General features: G+C 41.0%; 1 protein-coding gene across 25 annotated transcripts in view; it reads left to right on the top strand.

Moving 5' to 3' along the window:
• The window catches only part of dlg2 (discs, large homolog 2 (Drosophila)), a 160,706-nt gene that overhangs the window by 27,024 nt on the left and 113,293 nt on the right, over positions 1 to 20,389 (top strand). For 16 of the 25 annotated variants that reach the window (XM_074610333.1, XM_074610306.1, XM_074610316.1 and 13 more), the window contains 2 exons: positions 2,214 to 2,365; positions 7,498 to 7,566. In XM_074610333.1, the coding sequence (XP_074466434.1) occupies positions 2,214 to 2,365; positions 7,498 to 7,566 (221 nt within the window). Of the gene's footprint in view, positions 1 to 2,213; positions 2,366 to 7,497; positions 7,567 to 8,398; positions 8,535 to 10,468; positions 11,200 to 20,389 lie in introns of those variants that run through there. The other 9 variants (XM_074610304.1, XM_074610311.1, XM_074610313.1 and 6 more) reach the window with 6 other exon arrangements.

Consider the following 20,389-nt stretch of genomic DNA (forward strand, 5'->3'; position numbering starts at 1 on the left):
GTGACAACTAAAAACAACTAGTTTTGTACCACGTAGAGTCTAACACATATATATATATATATATTTACTCACCCCGCCATTCAAGAGCTTTTGGGGATTTGCATTAATTTAGCTGTATTCATTTGCATCCGTAATAGCCTGTTTCTCATTTGAATTACAAAAAGACAGAACTGTCACAGCTTTTTTTGTTTTTGTTTTACGAATACTGAATCAAAATTTATCAATTTATTTCCAGTGTCTGACAACAGAATGCATGAAATAATTTCTGTACAACTTGGACAGAAACATGACCCCGTCTCTGGTGGTGGTGGTGAATGCTAATAGTTTGTTTTCATTAGATCCATTTAAATGTAAATGTGGTACAGCAAAGCTTTAGTTATGGCTCTGGTTCTTTGGTAAAACATGGCTAGCCATTCAACAAAATGTGTCTGCATTTCAAAAACAAAAGCACTCAGCTCACTTGAGTCATACAGAGCTGATGTGTTGTGGTAGATGATGATGATGATGATGATGATGATGCACCAACAGATGTTGGAGTCCATCGCTGCAGAAGATAATGCAGCGAGGCTGAGCAGTGTGACTCATGCTGACATTCAGTCAAAGCAGACCATGCAGCAGGAAACTGTTGTTGCACGGTCACGAGTCCTGGCTGAATGAAAAACATACATTTTCAGTCTGTCCAAATTTTATTTCGAAAATATACGTATACTGTACATGCAGTTTGGTACATTTGCTGCACATCCTGTCTTATTCAGTCATGTTGAGCTGCTACAGGCGAGGAAGCTTTGTCATCACGGTAGAGTCTGTGTTGGTGTGTGAGTCTGTGTTGGTGTGTAGGTACATCATTGTGAACACAGTAAAAACAAATCATGACACAGTAGGAATGTCATTCTAAAACTCTGTTTGAGTACATGATAAGATTTTAAAATATGAAATTTCTAGTAAACAAGCACATTGTGCACAGCCCTTATTTAAATCATTAGGTCCTAGCCGAATCTTTCTTTCTTTCCTCGTGACATCCCTGCTCTTTATTACATTATGTATTGTCAACAAAGGTCACTTTAAACAATCTGAAAAACTACAATACAAAACAAATCATGTGAGGCAGAGGTAACTCAACTCAACTTGCCAAAAGTGTAATGTAATGGCTGTAGCAAATGACGGAGTTAATTCAAATGGATTTCAGTAACTTTTGCTGTATTGGAGATACTCACAGAGGATCCCATTGTATGTTAGCTATATGTGTGTGTAACATTTGCCTACTTAGAATTTGATGGATGTGGTAAACTATAAAGTGATGGAGAAACTATTGAGTTCAAGGACATATTAAAAGCCTGGCCTTCTGGCTTCTAATTCAACCCGAGTCTGTTTGCATCACAGCAGGATCCTGGGTTTAGTCACTGGTGACTCATGCATGCACTTTCCGTGTTCACATTGGTTCCCTCCCACCTTAAAGACACAATGAGTACAAGGATGACATGGTCATGGGAATACAAGTGTACAATAGATGTTGGAGGGTCCATTTAGAAGTTCTATACATTGGCTATACATGGTGTGTTTCTGTGTGCGGCGGATGCCTCTCTCCGTCAGCAGCCTTGTTATGTTCGTATAGCACGTTACACTACGTCGTTCCTCACCGTTCCGGTCATCTGCCGCTTTGTCTTTTTCCTCATCTCGGACGGCCCAAAGTCTCGCTACACATCTGTGTTGTTCAGATCGTCCGTCGTTCACCTCCAATGTATCTGAAAACAATCCGGCTGCCATCGCGGTGTTTGTTTGAACTACGGCGTTCTTCGACAATTGCATCACGACTGTGGGCTTCCATTAGATTTGTCCCGCTCAATAGCTAGCGACCCTGGTCCGTGCCGTTCACACTGAAATGGACCCTGGCCTGACCCACCTCTTGACCTGGGTCGCGAAGCCGAGTCGGTCAACGTGGGTTAACCCTTTTTAACATGCATGCATACATGTGAAAGGGGTATGAGTAACCTTAACCTTAACTTAAAACTAGAAAAGGTTTTATCTACTGAACCTAACCTTCTTGATATTGAACTGTGAGAATCACAGTTCCATCATTTGTATGTAATGTACTTTTGTAGCACTGATTTAGGTCACACTGGTATCCACATAAAAGTCTACTTCCTTTAGTTAACTGTGTTGTCTGTGGAGAAGTTAACCAGCTCCTGAGTCGTGTCATATCTTTATTTCCACAGATATCCAGGAGTTCTATGAAGTGACGCTGCTAAACACACAGAAGAGCTGCGAGCAAAAGCTGGAGGAGGTCAACCACATGGCGGACAAGTGGGAGAAGAGTGTGTCTATACCAAACTCTGAGCTCGCACACTCTGCCTGTCCGCTGGAGGAGGTGAGTCTGCGACATCAGTGTGTATCAGCCCAGCAACACCTTAGTCATACCTGTACTGACGAATGCTCTGGATGACGAGGTGAAGCCATTCACAAAAATGCAGAAGCCTATAATTATACTATTTCAAATATTTTTTTTTATTGAGCAAAAGAAGATTATACATTCAGTATATTGCTGCTCATTTCCATTTATATGAAAGAATTATACAATTCTATTCACATGCATTCACAGGTTTAAAACAGATTATATAAAAGATATAGGACAGTATATATTTAAATGAAATAAAAATTGACAAAGATAAAATAAATGTGTATAATAAGGCAGTCTAGTATCATTGATCTCTACCTTTATGAGTCAGAGTCTATAATTATACTAAGCCAGATCTATTTATAGCAGAGACTTCCTTAAAAATTAGCATTTTCATGAAAGCCTCCCCTGGACTGGCCAAGTTTCCCAGGCTTGTATAACTGCCAGAAAATTAAACCTCTACGTCATTCCTGCAAAGTGTTCGGTGCTGCCTGCGAATCCCCATGAACAGCCGGTAACCTGAACTTCCTCTGACATTTACAGCGCTGCTATCTGACGAAAATCCCACTTTTCATGCTGCTGAAATTCAAATTTACAAAAACACACTGTGATGCGGACCGTACTAATGATTTAGGAAAGCGTTTATTTATAAAAAACATTCGGGACTTTTCACACTTCACAACAGTTTACCAAATCCGTGGTAAAGCCAAGCCTTCATCAACTACATTGAAACATCAGAAATCGCAGGTGTAATAAAGGCTGAGAGCTCACTGGACAGCTAAGAGGAGAAGACTTCTTACATCACACAGGCCTCGAGCAGGACGGAGAACTGTGACTGACTGTACAGCTCCTTTCATGTACATCAGCCGAATGTATTTACACTTTGAGAGAACAAAGGTGCTCTTTGTTGGAAGGGACTAAATTAAGAGAGACAGCCTGAGAAAAAGAGAGAGAGAGAGAGAGAGTGAGTAGTTGGATGCGAACACGCTCACACTGTGACATTCTAATTAAGGGGGATGAATAGAGGCTGCTGAGTGGTTGAGATCCATGAAGGACTGAAGAAGCATGAAAGATTAATCAAAATGTGGCTTTGGCTCTAAGAATTACCAAGAAAAAAATAAATAAATAGTGGCCTCTAATGTGGTTCTCTGTGCCTCTTATTTGACCTCGTAAATCTTAAATTACTAGATATACTGCATATTGATAGCAAAAGGAGGAGTTGAATTGATCTTTATTTCGGTCCTAAAATAATAATAATAATGAAAAAAAAGGAATGCATTAGTAGTGTATGTAGCTATTGATAGAGCTTTTGGTATTACAGTGGGGGGTAGGAAGTATATTTTTGGCATAATTGGACAAAAATCCCATAATAACCTTTCAGCATATTGTAATTCAAGTGTTCTGAGAGAAAACTAGACTTCTGCTCCTCCTCATGGCTCTGTTTTCAGGCTCTAGAAAATCTAGTCTGTGACGGAAGACGTTGGCCAATCACAGGTCATTTCAGAGAGAGAACTCCTATTGGCTGCCGTGTCACAACGTTTCTCATGTTACAGCTAAACAGTACACTACAAGATGTTTCTGAAAACACCTGAGGAGAGAAATAGGCATTACAGTAACAGAATACTCCATTAGGAGCACCGGAGGACACAGACGCACGTGATTTTTTTCACCTGTCCGATGCATATAGTGACCGTTTCATAAAAATAACTTTTTAAAATCATATTTGCTCCATTTCTACCCACTGCAGCCTTAAGGGTGACAGACAGTCCACTACACATCTCTTGAATATGATGAAATCATCAGCCCAACAATAAAAGAACACCATTTCACATCAACCTCATCTTTCTGAATCATTATTGGAAAGTAAGGCCTTGGTGTAGGACAGGTAGATGTGATTGAATTACAGTTGTCAGACTATGCAGTATTGCATTTTGTGATATGTACATTGTCTGTGTGATCTCAAGAGATAGCCTCTTCAAAATCTCCATCAGTGAAAAGATGAATGTTTGGAAGAGTGGAAGCATCAGATTCAGCTGTTGTTACAGGCCCTTGCAAGGGTGAAGGGTGTGCTTGAATATGACATTTAAAGCTGCAGTGGGTAGAAATGGAGCAAATATGATTAAAAAGAGTTATTTTTATGAAACGGTCACCATATCCTGACAGTGACAGATACAAAAATCCTGTTCTTCTGTGTCCTCCGGTGCTCCTAATGGAGTATTCTGTTACTGTAATGCCTATTTCTCTCCTCAAATGTTTCAGAAACATTTTGTAGTGTACATGTTGAGATCTATTGAGGAAATACCAAGCACCGCCCACCAGCCAGAGCACAGCCAATAGGAACGCTCTCTCTCTCTGAAATGACCTGTGATTGGCCAAAGTCTCCCGTCACGGGCTAGATTTGTTAAAGCCTGAAAACAGAGCCATGAGGAGGTGCAGAGGTCTCTCAGAACACTTGAATTAGAATATGCTGAAAGGTTATAGTGGGCGTTTTGCCTACTGCAGATTTAACCAATACAGTGGAGCAGCAGGAGAACGAGAAACATCATTACATAAAAGCGTGTCAGTTGAAATGTAGGTCGATTATAACAATTCCAGGTAGGATACACTTTTGTTTTTGCTTATTGATTGAAGGAGACGTTTGGCCAGTGTGAGTATGTGTATGCGTACTATTAGTAACACGCGAGGCGTGTTACTAATAGCACGTTTAACTTGGAATAGGACCAACCAGTTTGGTAATCTACTAGTAATCCTATTTGTCTACACAGTCCAACCTTGTGCGTCGTACCTGCAGCTTTTCTGCATTGAAGAATCGGATATGAGGGACACTAATATACATTTTCAAACATGTCATGTGTACAAGATCTTTATAGCTTTCAAAATAACAGCAGGAGCTGCTGAGCCACTTCGATGAGGTCATCCAGTAGTAGCAGGATAGGGATAAGTGAAGGGGATTAGAAGAGTCCTCAGAGACTGATGACCCCCGCCATAAGGTCATCAGTACATTGCTGTTATATCCCCTGTTCTGTGACCACAATCAGCCCTCTGACGATTAGGCTGAAACGTCCTGTCAAATAATGAGACGGCAGATGGCTCTATCCAAATGAATTAACAGAGTCCATAGGGGGTTATTCAAATCCATAAACAACAACAAATAAATACATGTTGGATGCAGTTTGAAAGTTAAAAACAAAAGCACCTCAAGAGTTTTGTTCAGTAGTTTTAACCCTTTCCTTTCTGAATGACAATGGCTGCATAAGCTTTGTATGAGATGTTGATGTAGGAATTATGTGTAGTTATACTCTGTAACAGGTTCCCTTGTTGGAAATATATATAAAGAAAATCACATTAAGGTAATACATCATATCACTGGCAGTTTTTAAACATAAACTATACAGTCTCTGATCCTCAGTAGCTCGAGTTGTGTTAAACAGTTTGCAACAGCAGGTGATCTAAAAGAGAAAAGTTAATACATTTTTACTTAATTTGCTGCTTTATGAAAAAAAAGAAGAAGAACATATTCTTCTTTCAGTCTGCTGCTGCTTATGGTTTACCTTCCACGGCAGCAGGAGTCTCGCACAAGATCGCCCGAGAATCACAGGATCACATATCACGCGGAAATCCTGTCAGACTTCAAGTGTTACATTTGTGTCCGGCAAGCCAGAGCACAGACCAATCAGCATCCTGTGAGGAGCTACCGGCAGCTACGGGGCGCGGTTTAGGTGGTTTAGGTGTGTGTAACGACACTGAGCGCCAACTGTTTGATCGACAGATGGTTCATCCAATCACCTTTTCTAACAGTTTCCAATGACGGCTTCTCAGACGGTTATGTGTAACAAACCATCTGACGGGTCAGGTTAGCTGAGTCTGAGCATAGTTGCACTTTTCGATCATTAACTTCAGAACACGACAGTATTTAAAATGCACCGTTAATAGTATATACGCAGAGATGCCATCTGCGTTTCAGCAGTGCAGCAGAGAGGCATTGCATCGTCTGGGGTGAGTCTATGTTTGAAGACATTATTACGCCTCCTAATATCCACTCGGGGGCAGATACAGTAGGCTAGCCATGAGTTAATGAGTTAATGAGTGGGAGCAACCCGTGGCTTATAGGGGTTGAGGCGCCCAACCATGAATGACCACGCAACATCTCCGGTTCAAATCCTGCTTTGGACCTTAATCCATCTCTTTCCAAAAGATACTAAAAAGATCAATTAATGTCTGTTATTTTCTGACTTCATGAGGTATTTTGCATCTAAAATGTTGCTTTATATAGTATTATGCTATACCTTGTATAGATCTTGCCAGGGTCTCAGATGTTTATCAGCATGAAGAGTTTCATGGCTACAACACACAGTATACAGTATAAACTAGATTGATGTCCGTGTCATTATTTCACTCCCAGCATGCAGTAGGGCCCAGCTTAATATCAACAAAAATGTTATACTTGAAGTGATAAGGATCTGCTGCTATAAACAGAAGAAGGGATAAAGCGAGCCTGTGTGCTCTAAAAGGGTTTGTAGTATGTCTTAGCATGCTGGGGATTTATTTTTGGTTGCCACGGGCACATATAGGCTTACGCTATCCAAGCTTCTAATTAAAGACTTACCAAAGCAGCTGCAGACAGACCAACCAGCCAATGATGACTCCATCTATCTGTCAGTGCCAATTCTTACATAACTCCTTTACAACTGCATCCTACTATTGTTTTGCATTTAAATTTAAATGTGACGTAGGTTTTTAATTGTCAACATTTCCAAATTTCATTTAAATGATTAATATTAGATTTATTTACCATATGCACAGTCAGAGCCTCTGACATATTAGAACATATCTTTTGTATTATACGGTGCTTTTTTGTGTATTTAATGTATTTTTAACAATTTCAGTGCTCGCTGTCCCAACTTAAATTAAACCTCTCATGCATTGTACCAGCTTTTACAAAACGGCTTGAATTAGTCCACAAATGCATTCAGGCTATAAAATACTCATCACCTGAAAGACTGGTCTATTGGTTTATCTGATCTATCGGTTGTTCTCCAGGTCAGTGTGTTACAGTCGGAGTGTGGTGGTGCAGAGTCACTTATGCACCTGTTTGTTGTTCCCAGCAGAGGGAGCAGAGCAGCTCCGAACCCAGCGGGATGGAGAAGGGAGAGATCAGTGCCAAGACCTCTGAGGTGAGTTCTCTCTGGGAGCCATACTACTACGTTCTTTCTGCGCGTACAGTATATGTACGTCTTGCATTAGCTTTGTGGGATCTTTTATTCATTTGGGACTGTACATTACAATCACCCATTGTGTTTTACGTTACCAGCATCCATTTTGGTCCATTTCGTGATCTCATTTTTTTTCATTTTACCTCATCATCACTCATGGCATGGTAGAACACTGCAGTGTAATGCAGCCCAGCACATCTTCTCCCAGTAATATAACACTTGGTTTCGCAATTTGTCGCTCCATGTCCGTTCAAGTGTTTGAGAGCAGGGGAATGACCCGTCTCCGTAAAGATGACAGTTTAATCTTTGCTCCTGTTTGCCTGGGAGTGGTAGAGCATATGAATGTGATTTGGAACTGCACAGCTTCTTTATTTAATATGTAAATTAAATATTTTCTGTGCAAATTAGGTTTGCTGACATTGGGGATCTTACGTGTGTTGAGTGCAGAGTAATATCAGCCACAATCTGTTGTCAGAGTGCTTCTTCTAGATGTCTTTCTCCGGTTGTAAAGCAGCAAGGCAACGTGCAGACAGTCGCCATGACTTTGGAGGAGAACGTATCGGGGTCAAGTATAGGTCAGCTTCAAAGTCAGGCTTTTGAGTAAATCCGTCAAGTGGCGCTGTTGTTCACATACACAGGCAAAGCCAAATTTATCACACCTAGTCTGTATACATAAGCAACAGCCTTAATAAAGGAGGTTAAAGCATTCCTTCTCAGTAATGCAATAAGTCAAAGCTGCCTGAGCCGCATCACCTGGAAAGATTAGTCCTGTTGCTCTGGCAGTGCGAGACTGGAACAGGTGGACGTGTTCACTAAGAACGACCGGAGATTGGGGAGTGTAAGGTGTGCCGCTTCGTCCACAAATGAAAGCAGTAATCAAGATCAAATTCTGCATCACACCTCTTCACCGGGATGGCTCCAGCAAACAGGTACCAGGGCACTTTATAGGTGGGGGGGAAATGCACTGTAGTTCAGAGGCTTATAGTCTCTAGAGGGGAAAGGGTTTGAACATCGGAGTGGCTAAGTTTACCTGGGAGTTCTTACCGGCTGACGTGGCGGGTTATTGATTCTTAATATACATCACTAAGAGACTGAGCTAGAGCTTTTCAAAGACATATAGTGCTGTAACAACTCCTTTGTTTCCTTCAGCACTGTAATAAAGTCACACGTTGTAGTGTGCTGTACATGCAGGATGGATACACGCGTCCTACATATGAAGAATATCAAAATTAAAGTCTGTAAATTATCTTTATAGAGAGCTGCATTTAATGCATTTTTTAAAAGCAAGGACAGATGTTAGTTCCTTCAAACTGTGGTCAATGCATCTGTGCATTTAGACTTTTCATTAATGATAAATGCAAAGATTTCAAAAACAAACTGTACAATTTAAGAGGCATTACCATTGAAGTCCTCATGGGAAAGTACTACTATTAGTGAAATTAGTGAAACTTTGAATGAATCCTTTCTTTTATTAAGTCTTTTTATTTAGTACAAATTGTTTGATAACATAATTGTTAGGCTTTGTGTGTTTTTTCACTCCAAAAGGCAAAACATAAACTGACAGATTAACCCTGTTCTGCTGAATATATAGGTTTATAGTTTATGGGAAATCTCTTTTACATCCCATAAGTAAAGCCTGATTCTAAAAATGTAAGCACAGCTTTGTTTCATGTTTAATCCTTGAATCCAAAAGTATCTCTGCAAAGATTACATCTGTTTTGCCTTTTAAAGGGACTGATGGTAAGATTCAGAAATGTCTTGTTAACAGCGGCAGCTGTGGCCGTCAACGAAAGTCAGCGTCCTGTTGCACGTGCTTGTGCTCGCTGTACTTAAACATGAACGAGCATCGCTCAAAACAGTGAGGCGACACACGTCAACTAAAAGCACAATATCACTCTATATTTCAGCTGCTTGGCAGTAATGTTAGCTGACCAGACGAAGGTCTCTCCATGAATCAATGCTGATCCTAGTGTTGGCTTTTCCTGCCTCAGCCTCCCGACCGCGGCCGGAGGGAACGGGGGAGACGCCGGAGTTTTGGTTGGAGACGATAACGTTTCTCTCTGCGGAGCCCCGTCACTTCACAAGACACGGGAAACCTCTGTTGGTCTGGAGGAGCTGCAGCAGTTATTTCTGCACAAACGTCCACTGAACATTTACTAGATATTCTCAGAGCTAAACTAACTCTTCTGCAGTGTGGAGTGAGCAGCATGCACGCAAGAGGTGCAGCAAAAGAGTGAGAACGAGCGCAGTGTGTGAGTGAAGGCAAGCAGGCAGAGGAGCAGAGTACAGCAGAGACTCCGGCCCTGGAGACCAAAGCTACGGTCTCCTCCGCGTCCTCCGACCGCGGCCAACACTGTTTAACAGACGGGCTTCACTAGATACAACCAAGAGGTTTTGGTGCTTCCGTGTAGTTTGTGTTGGAGTCTGAGTCTGAACAGCGTATCCATACGTGAACACGCATGGGACACCGACCCGCAATGATTTATATGTGTAAGAAGTTACAAACAGTCCCTTTAACAGTACAGATAATTTCTTTGTACTTTGACATAATGGTTGCTGGACCGCTGTAACTCCGATTGTGTGTCTGTGAGCTTTAGTTACGATTCAGCTGCATTTTTTCTTGGAAACACCAATTCCATGCGGTATTTTGTTGTTATATTCTAGCGTCTCATGAAATAAATGTAGATGAAAGCGTACAGTTTGCAAGTGTTGTTGACTCAGAAGTGGTTCTGTCACTTTGTGATGACAGCACCCATCTGGAGACAAACTGCAGTTGTGGGTGGTGGCAGGCAGCGCTGCCGCTGCTCTGCAGATGAAATTAAAGCCAATGTGTTATTATTAAGTTCCAGCAGTCCGCCTCAGCAGCTAATAGCCAGCGAGACAGAGAGCATAGGAATCGAATTCATTCCGCTGAGCTGACGCTCGCGTCCTTCACTCTCTTCTCTCGCTCTCTCTCTCATCCCAGCTAGTCGCTCAGCCCAGAGACAGGAGGGAGAGAGAGAGAGGAGGAGAGGATGAACTGAAAACAAGAGAGAGAAAGGATGAATGAGGGGGAGAGAAGCTAAGGAATGATTTTGGGATATTGGAGGGGGCCAGTCCAGCTGCTAAGCGTTTTTAGTGTAAGTGTGTGTGAGTGTGTGTGTGTGTGTGTGTGTGTGTGTGAGTGTGTGTGGTTTAGCTGATGACGCATCCTCCGCTCTGAGATGGCGTTAGGAATCCTGATCGCCTTCAGCGCTGTGGAGGAGGCATCCCGGTCCTCACAAGGGGCCCACATGCAGTAACGTCTGTCCGCCGTAGCTTCTCTCCTTCGCCAGCGTGTGTGAGTGAGTGTGTGTGTGTGTGCGTGTGTGTGTGTGTTCTTTTCCTCCTCTCCTCCCCCTCTTCTTCTTCTTCTTCTTCTCCTTCTTCTTCAGCAACACCTACCTTTTTTATCTTTCCTCCTCGCTTCCTCGCACTGGTATCTTTTTCCTCCATCTTCCTGCTTTTGTTTCCTCCAGTGGTGATATTAGTGGGGATGAATTTGGGCATAGGTTGAGAGCTCCCTTTTTTTTTTGGCTGGCCAGCATGGATTGTCTTTGCATTGTCACTACTAAGGTAAGAGACACGGCTGAACGGTTGAATGATTCACTGGACCAGAGAGGGGATGAAAGGGAGACATGGACTGAGACGGAGAGAGAGAATGAGCAGTGTGGGAGAATGAGGCATGCGGTGAAGCAGGAGGACAGAAGCTCTGGCTACACGTTTAGGAATGTTTGCACGTGCACACACGTTTTTGTCTTCTCCTCACGGTCCTGCTTGTCTTCATCACCTCGTCGCTTTGATGTGAAGAGTTGAATAAATAATTTTTCAACGTTGCTACAGGATGCTTTCAGTGCATATATTGACTGTGGGTTATTATCTCTTGACAGAGTGACTTCTCATGTTTACTGTGTGTATGTGTGTGAGAGAATGATTCACTTTTCCCCTCTAACCGTGCACGTCAGTCAGCAAACTAGACCCGGCTGCCTTCCTGTCTGTGGAGATATGGCAGCAGCAGAAGTTGGGTTGAACTTGTGTCAGCCAGCTCATGGTTCTGCTGCAGCATTCTGCTCACGAGCACTTCTGATAGTCTACTTGGCAGATGTTGCAAGCAAAATAATTGAATACACAAATCCTAATGCAAATGTCACAACAAAAATTCACTTTTTGAGCTCCCTTAGTAGCTTGTACTTTATGCTCTTCACTGTGTAAATGACCGTTGCATCACTGGAGAGGGGGAATCCTCACACAGCGAGGTTTTACTCAAGGCAACAAGTATGTTGTAGGATCTTTATCTGCATGACTAATATGAAGAATTAACGTGTTTTGTTCATGAGAATATGATGTGAAATATTTTCTCTTTTTCTATGTTTCTTTTATGCAGATGATACTGACCTCTTACTGTTTTAGGTATGGTATGGTTTCATCTTTGATGAGGGGGTGATGGCAGATCCTGCTAAGGTGGAGGCAGTTAGGGAACGTCTACTACACACAGTCCACTAGCAGTGACATCATAGAGGCTATGTAGGACCCGTAGATACGTTAAAAGAGGAAGTGAACTTTTTGCTAAATGTTTCAACAAATTGCTCGTGTTTCCGCCCTCACACACAAACCTGCACTTATGACAAGCATTGTAAGCATCAACTCTAGTAAAGTGTTATCACGCTTTTGAAGTTTAGTTTTCTCCGCCCTAGTGACTAAGAGCAGAAGCTGTGTGTGTCTGAACACGGCACTGCAGCAGCATGTATGAGAGCTGCTCCGCCCCGCACACAGCTAACGTTACCGACGGAGAGAAATTCTTAACGTTAACTTTACTGGCTGTGCTGTGAGTGTGCTTAGGCAGCCTTGATCAAATATGAATCAATATTCTGTTACTGTAATGCCTATTTCTCTCCTCTCTCCTGTACTGTTTGGCTGTAAAATGAGAAAGTTTGTGACACGGCAGCCATGTAGAGATCAGCACCGCCCACCAGCCCGAGCAAACTTTCTCATTTTACAGCTAAACAGTACACTACAAGATGTTTCTGAAAACATTTGAGGAGAGAAATAGGCATTACAGTAACACAATATTGATTCATATTTGATCAGCGCTGCCTAGTTTGACCATTTGGTTGGAGTTCGCGAGTGATTGACAGCCGGCTCTCATAGACGGCAGCTGGACGGCAGACTCCAGATCAGCTCTGACTCCGGTCTGTGAAATCTGAGGAGCACCGGAGGACACAGAGGCACATGATATTATTTCAGATTAGCTGTCTCATGCACTACTTTAAGGATATAATGATCGTTTTATAAAATCATATTTGCTCCATTTCTACCCACTGCAGCTTTAACTAACTAACCTAAGATGATGAACATTAGAAACTACCTGCTAAACATCAGCATGTTAACATTGTCATATTGAGCATGCAGACAGCAGCATTCAGCCTCACTCTCAGTCTTGTTTACTCACTTTGAGAAAAGCAATATCTTGGATATGTAGGCAACGGCCATCATTTCAAGTTCATAAAATATCCGTATGATATAACCTGACGATGCTGCAGGTAGCAACAGTGATTGCAATAGTGCACAGGTAACTCCCTTAGAAGCAGCTTGCCTACTATTTACATCACACTAAGGTCACACTGACTTCTTGCATGGACCGTTTTAAGTGAAACTGACAGAGCTGTCTTTGTCATTTATCTCCATTGAGTGGTTTTGTAGCCTAAGTATAGGCGTATAGTGTACATCCAGTAAGAGAGTTAGCACGCTGTCCTGGCTGGAGATGCTAAAGATGGACACATGCTTCTCTCTCTTCCTTACATGTTGTAGAACACACGTGTGGCGGCAGGTGTCTTCGGTCAGTTAGTGATGTCGATATCCTGAAAGCCGTGGTGAAATATTCACACTAGCCATTACCAAGTCAGCCTCGGTGTGCTGCCCTCCACTCAGAGTGCCTCACACAGAGTGGTTGCCTTCTGTGAGAAGGAAGTGTAACATCAAATGCAGTGTTGATGGAGGTCGTGATTTTCTTTTTCAAAAATAGAATCTGTGGGTACTAACAAACATCTGGACGGTCATTTCCTTTACTATCAGTGCAGCATGAAGGGATGACTGCATCACATGGCAGATGTCATGTCTGCATGTGTGAGGGTTTGTGAGGTGGCGTACATGTGCGTACACAAGCAGATTACATTTTCTTTTCAATGTGCCACAGTTGCACATTCACACTGTGAGTGACCTGCTTCGTGAGCAGCTCTGTACTGACTGAAGGCATTGACATTAAAAGGTGTTAATTGCAGTAACTTGGGAGCTAAAATTGAAAGCAATTAAAATTTTTAGGGGTGAGTACATTGCCATGTTGCTAACTGGAAGGAGGAAAATCCAAAGAAAAATGTGCACTGAACTCTCAGAAAATTAAAGCTTCAGTAGGCAGACATTTTCTGGCATCATTTCATCCATAATAACCTTTCAGCATATTGTAATTCAAATGTTCTGAGAGACTTCTACACCTCCTCATGGCTCTGTTTTCAGGCTTTAGAAAATCTAGCCCGTGACAGGAGACTTTGACCAATCACAGGTCATTTCAGAGAGAGAGAGCGTTCCTATTGGCTGTGCTCCGGCTGGTGGGCGGTGCTTGGTATTTCCTCAACTTGATCTCAGGGTCACAAACTTTCTCATTTTACAGCTAAACAGTGCACTACAAGATGTTTCTGAAAACATTTGAGGAGAGAAATAGGCATTACAATAACAGAATATTGATTCATATTCGATCGGCGCTGCCTAGTTTGACCATTTGTTCGGAGTTCGCGAGTGATTGACAGCTGGCTCTCATAGACGGCAGCTGGACGGCATGTCGCGTACTGAAGTGTTGAATGGAGGAGTAAATGACGGCATTGTTTACGTGCTTTATATGAGGTTTAACGTCAGCCCACACATGCTAACCCTGAGATATGACGTCCTTCATGTCCACTCCTTCTTGGTGATACGTGTGTCACGGGACAGGACGAGATTTGTAAAGCAGCGTCGTGATAATTTGCCATATTGACCTTGCAGTGTCTATATTAACTCATAACTTAATTAACAAAACAATCAGCTCTTCTGTATAATCCATGTCCAGTTATCCTACAGCTGTCCTACTGAGCTCTTAAGAAGCTCTTAGTGCTCATGTTGTGAGATATCCACTGTGAATATTATATTCTTCAGCTCTACTATCTTTAGTATTCAGCTCTCCATAATGGATGTGCACGGCATAATGATATACAGTTTTCATTCCATAGCCATGTTATGCAATGCTTCAGGGGGCATGATGATTACCGTGATAGCATACCATTGTTGGTCTTTTAGATTATTTCCCTTATCTTTATTCTGACACGCTTTTGGTATAGGTAAAGCAGCAGATGCTTTTCTTTCATACTGTTGAAAGGTCAGCAGACTAGAGGACCCGGCTGCCTGTTCGTCTGAGGAGATACGGCAGCAGAAGTTGGGTTGAACTTGTGTCAGCCAGCTCATGGTTCACTCTGCTCACGAGCACTTCTGATAGTCTACTTGGCAGACGTTGCAAGCAAAATAATTACATTATTAGAATACACAAATGCAAATCCATGCAGTTTTTTTTTGTATTTTCGTTTATTCTGGAAATATGTGTATATTATGTGAATATTTGGATCAAATGAGTCCGATTGCATTCACATGTGATGATGTTAGTCCCGATAGTTCCCTAGCCATGTTGACAATAAGGGGGTTTCTGAACAGAAGTGCTCGTCATCCAATCACCGAAAAATACAATTCTTGCAGAAATCTCCAAATGTCAAATGTTTTTGATACCAAATCACCGCATGTCTTTCTCTATGGTGATCCTCAAGGTCTTGGTGTCTTTAATGTGGTATTTTGCAACATTTAAAACAAATACATTTGCGATAATGCTTGGTGCAATCATATCCTGTTTTAATACTACGTGGATCACAAATACAGGCCTGTAGTTTCATTTATTAAAAAAATAATCACAATACAGATATTTTCCTCAAATCACTAAACCCTAAATTCAATATATATGACAGACCATTGCACACTAAAGGTTCCTAGTTGTTTTACCATGACACCTGGTTCACCTATATTTTACTGTCTTGGCCTCACTTCATACTACTTTTGTTAAATTCGTTGGCTAATTTAAAATTTTAACATATTCCAGCTTACTAATGTCAAATGATATCATTTCAAAATGATCATATAAATACCACAGATACACTGTACATTACCTCAGAATAGCATAAGTGCAGTTGGTTTTACCTATATGTGAAATGACCTCGACCATACTAGAGTCCTGATGCTTCGAGCCTGGCAGATTTATTCTGAACTGGGAAAGTCTATCTTTAGTTTTTGTGGACCAAACAATCGAATTATCTGCAACACATTCTCAAAATTGACACTACGCCTTCATTTTTACTGAGTATTGTCCTTTTTTGGTTTGATTTGTTTACCTCTGTGTGTTTCTCAGCATTGAAAAAGAGGGAAACCGAAAATGATTATCGAGACTTAAATGAAGGTTTTGAATTGAATTGAATTGAATTGAATTGAATTGAATTGAATTGAAAGAACCAACATGTGCTCTCACTTTTAACCTTCCCCGTCTTTGATCAGCGAGGAGCTTCCAGACCTTTGAAACCTGACGAGTAGACTTTGTGGTCAGTCAATAACATTGATTCACCAATTACAACTCTGGAAACAGGCAGAATGAGTGAACCCAGGGTGGAACAACAAGTCTTTGTTGTCCTTTATATACTCATGGATGCATAAATAACAGGCATGTATGGTATGCACACTGTCTTTTGTTTTTTATTCATCTACTGTAACAACTTGACAATTAATAACCTCAACAAATGACAGGTTAAAATCGGTTGAACGAACACAGATATGTTGCTCAAAAGCCACAAGGAAGATTTCAAGTTACATGAAGAGAACATGAGGCTCAGTTGTCTGCATGATAATTGCCAGTTTCTGTACCATTTTCTATTTTTTGTCGCACTATTTGGAATTGAAAATAGTTGACAGTCAGTCAGTAAGAAAAAAGTGTGAAAAACACATTTTATTTTCACCACACTTCCCCTACTGTTTCTCAATTTCCTGTTTAAAAAGATCACAGTTTGGGTTTAATCCAAAAGTTGCACGCTGATCTAAACCCCCTTCACGGAGCTCTGTGGTCAGCAGTGTGACCTCTGTCGGTAGGTACTGACCTCCAGCGCCCTGTAGAGAGACTAAAATATCCTATGAAAGATTGTCCCGACAGGAAAGAGGCTTAAATTGTGATCTTATTTTTTAATGCAGATAATTTAGTCACTCTCATTTCAAGGACATGTTTAGACTAATATGTCTATTCGTCAATAAAATAGTGAGTCATGCTGGAAACATTACATGAAGTGCACTGTGGATTGTGAATGTATTCTAGAAAATAAATACTGTAGATACATTTAAAAACAATTATATACAATACAGCAGCCTAGCCAGTGTACATAAATGTGCATTATTTATGTGTAACAAAAACATGACTTTAGTCCGTGCTGACAGTCTGTATATGCTGTATAATGTATATGAATTGCATACATGTTAGTAGAGAATAGTATACAATATTAATTGTATATATATGATTAGTATGCAGTGGAATAAGAATGATAATATGATAAGTAGAATGACATAATGACAGATATGTGTTACAATAAGATTGTATGTGTAGTGTCATAGTTCGGCATTGTTTAGGATTCAGTAATATTAACAGTAATACAACTTGTTGGTCATAAAGGGTATGTGCATATTGCTCAGAGTGATCTAGAGGTAGGGGACAGAGCTGGACCCGGTGGCTCCACCAGTGCTCTCTGCCTCTGTGTTGTGTGGATGTAGCCAGGGCTCAACATTTCAATAGACTTGTACGGTCTCATTGAGGTTAAACAGTTCAAGTCTATTGGAGTAGATACGACCCACTGGTGGAAATTGGTATAAAAAATTAGGGCTGGGCCGATTCACCTATCTACCGATTTGATACTACTATATATTCAATGTTTACTTGAGTGCCGATTCGATATGTATTATGATTTTTAAGTATTGCGATTCGATATTGCGATTTATTGCAATTTGTGTTGGGAAAAAGTTGAATAATACACTTCTAGGGACATTTACTTTGGAAAATATCTAAATTAATCCTGTAAAAATGTTTGATTTTCAGCATGTATGTATTCAGAGAAGTCCTGAAGTCAAATATATCAAGTCATTGTCAGGAATTATTCATCAATTTTGTTTCCCCCAAAGGCTATTCTAGTGTCAACAAACAAACAAACTAAGACTATAGTTCCAATTTCCAATGTTTTTCAATGCATTGTAAAGTTTGAATGCCATAACAACTCCAAACACGGGGAGGCACAAAACATACTGTCCCATACTTTATGTCCCATAAACCTGCTGATTGACTCCTGGTGTATCTTGAGGCCCTACATCTGCATTATAACCTGCAAATGAACTTTAACAGCCTCTCTAATCAGGAACAGAAAGCACAAGTGGAGCCTTGACAGATTTCATGTCTAAACGCTTCTTCTCACCAGCAGAGGAACATGTCCTCCCAGCACATGTCAACACCACTGATCTCAGGCACTTTCAGCATGTCTCGACAGACCGTCTCTGTGTTGTATTTCTACCCTCGAGGATGTGTTGAAGACTGCTAGTGCTAATTCTAAGAAATAATTTATCTAATCTAGGACTAATGTGAAATTATTATAAAATCTATTTTTTATAAAAACACATACCAAATTACTCAATAAATATGGTGATGTAATAATCTATCTAGCAAATGATTGTTGTTAGAGCCTGGCCACGGTAGAAACCATGTGCCCTTCAGCAGGAATACAACTTTCCTCCCACTACGGGGCCACCTGCTGGGTGTTTTTGGTTGTGTTGCCTGGAAACAGAACTGCTCCTCTATCAGGGGTGAAGAGGACAGGCTTTCTGAAAAGGGCAAATAATCAGATGTCTAATTATTCTGTATACGCCTCGTTCATTTTGTTATTTACTGATGTAATTTAGAGAGTAAACGTCAGACGATTAAAAACAAGAGTTGGAATTAAGAGATGTAGAAATAGAGAAATGTAAAGCAGGTGCAACTTAACCAGAAGGTAAAAGTAGGTATGGGTCTTGTCAATCAGAAGTAAAAACACCTGCACACAAAAATCCAATGTGACTGATTGAAGCAGCCAGAGATACTTGAGCATTGTTTCTGTTTATAGAAATAATGTAGTCAATGGAGTTTAAAGAGTTTACCAAACATCGCCCACACTATTTCTTTTTTTATTTTCAGTCACCGGTGTTTTGCTGAACTGACAACATCAGACTATCCAACTAATATCTCCAGCCTTTCTCTTGCAGGATAAATGCACGCCAACAGTTCCAAAAGTGTCTTCTCTTCAACTTATATTCAAAGGTCGGCTGCAGTCCATTACTGCAACATGCTCCCTGGTGTCAGGTTTAAATACCCAGCCTCAGTCCTTTGTCCTACAATCACTGAGAAGTTTTTATTAAACATGTTTGGTGCATAATTTTTTATTCTTTTTGGAGACTATCGTCTTACTTGAGGAGGTGCAGGCGGTAATACAAACCTGCAGTATAAACCTGCATTGCTGAAACAGAGTATTTGTGACATAAAAGATTAAAAGATGCTCACAGATACTGATAGTTCACCTCTTTAGAGCACAAATAGAAACACAGTGGGAAGTTCACATGATGTGATGGTTATCAATCTTTTTGTTGTACATCAGTAATATGATAATGATGAGAAGGATTTGATATGATGGCTAGATAATTATGCTTTTTGTTAGGTTATAAATTCCACAAAATGTTTTTAAATCCAAATGATAACACCTGATACCTGCTGAGTTGTCCCTGAATACACGGGAAGGTCTCCTGAGATGCACCATGCTGCTAGGTATCCTGTAGATTCAGCAGTGCCAAGTCAACGGTTGTGTTAAAGATGCCAAATTCAGTCATTTCTGAACAGTTTCATCTTCATTCCAACTCTTCCACCCACAGATTTCCTCCTCTACCTTCCTTTTTCCACTCGTCAACCAAACCCCCCCTCTTTTCTCCTCTTCCTCCTCCTCCCCAGCTCAACACACCACTCTGAGGAAGAAATAAATAAATAAAGAATGTAAGGGGGCGGGGGATTTGTTTGGTTCTCCGTTCACTAATGCTGCTGAATCGATGGACAGTTACCACGGTAACAGGAAGGCTGGAACCAAAAATATATTCTATACAACATCTTTAATACCTCCTCCCCCTACATTCAGTTTGCAGACTGGTGCGTCTTCCCACATCCACCACAGTGAGCTCACCTCCCAGAGCAAAGATGCATGCTGCTGCTGTCTGGATGTAAACCGTATTGAAACTCCAAATGAGAAATGAAAGACATATAAAGGTATAGGGACTGTGAGCCGCATGGTGTAGGAGACCTCTTCTTTGTGAGGAGATTATTCATGTTTAAGAATCCAGAATTTGTGTAAGCATATAATCATATGTGAAGCTCAAAGTTAAGGTCCTTCCTGTCAGTTTATTCTTGTTGCTTTATTCATCGAGGCTTTGGCACACAGTGTTTGTTTGTTTTTTCCTAAAATCCACTAAGTATAATCAATCCATTTTATTGCCTAAAGCTGCCTCAGGTGACCTTAACTGTGAGCTAGCTGCAAATCGAATGTGGCATCAAGAGGAGCTGAGCCCGGTGCTGCAGCTGCTACATGACATCAGAATAATTTGACAT

The sequence above is a fragment of the Sebastes fasciatus genome, chromosome 16 (genome assembly GCF_043250625.1).
Source record: "Sebastes fasciatus isolate fSebFas1 chromosome 16, fSebFas1.pri, whole genome shotgun sequence".
In the NCBI taxonomy this organism is placed as follows: domain Eukaryota; kingdom Metazoa; phylum Chordata; class Actinopteri; order Perciformes; family Sebastidae; genus Sebastes; species Sebastes fasciatus.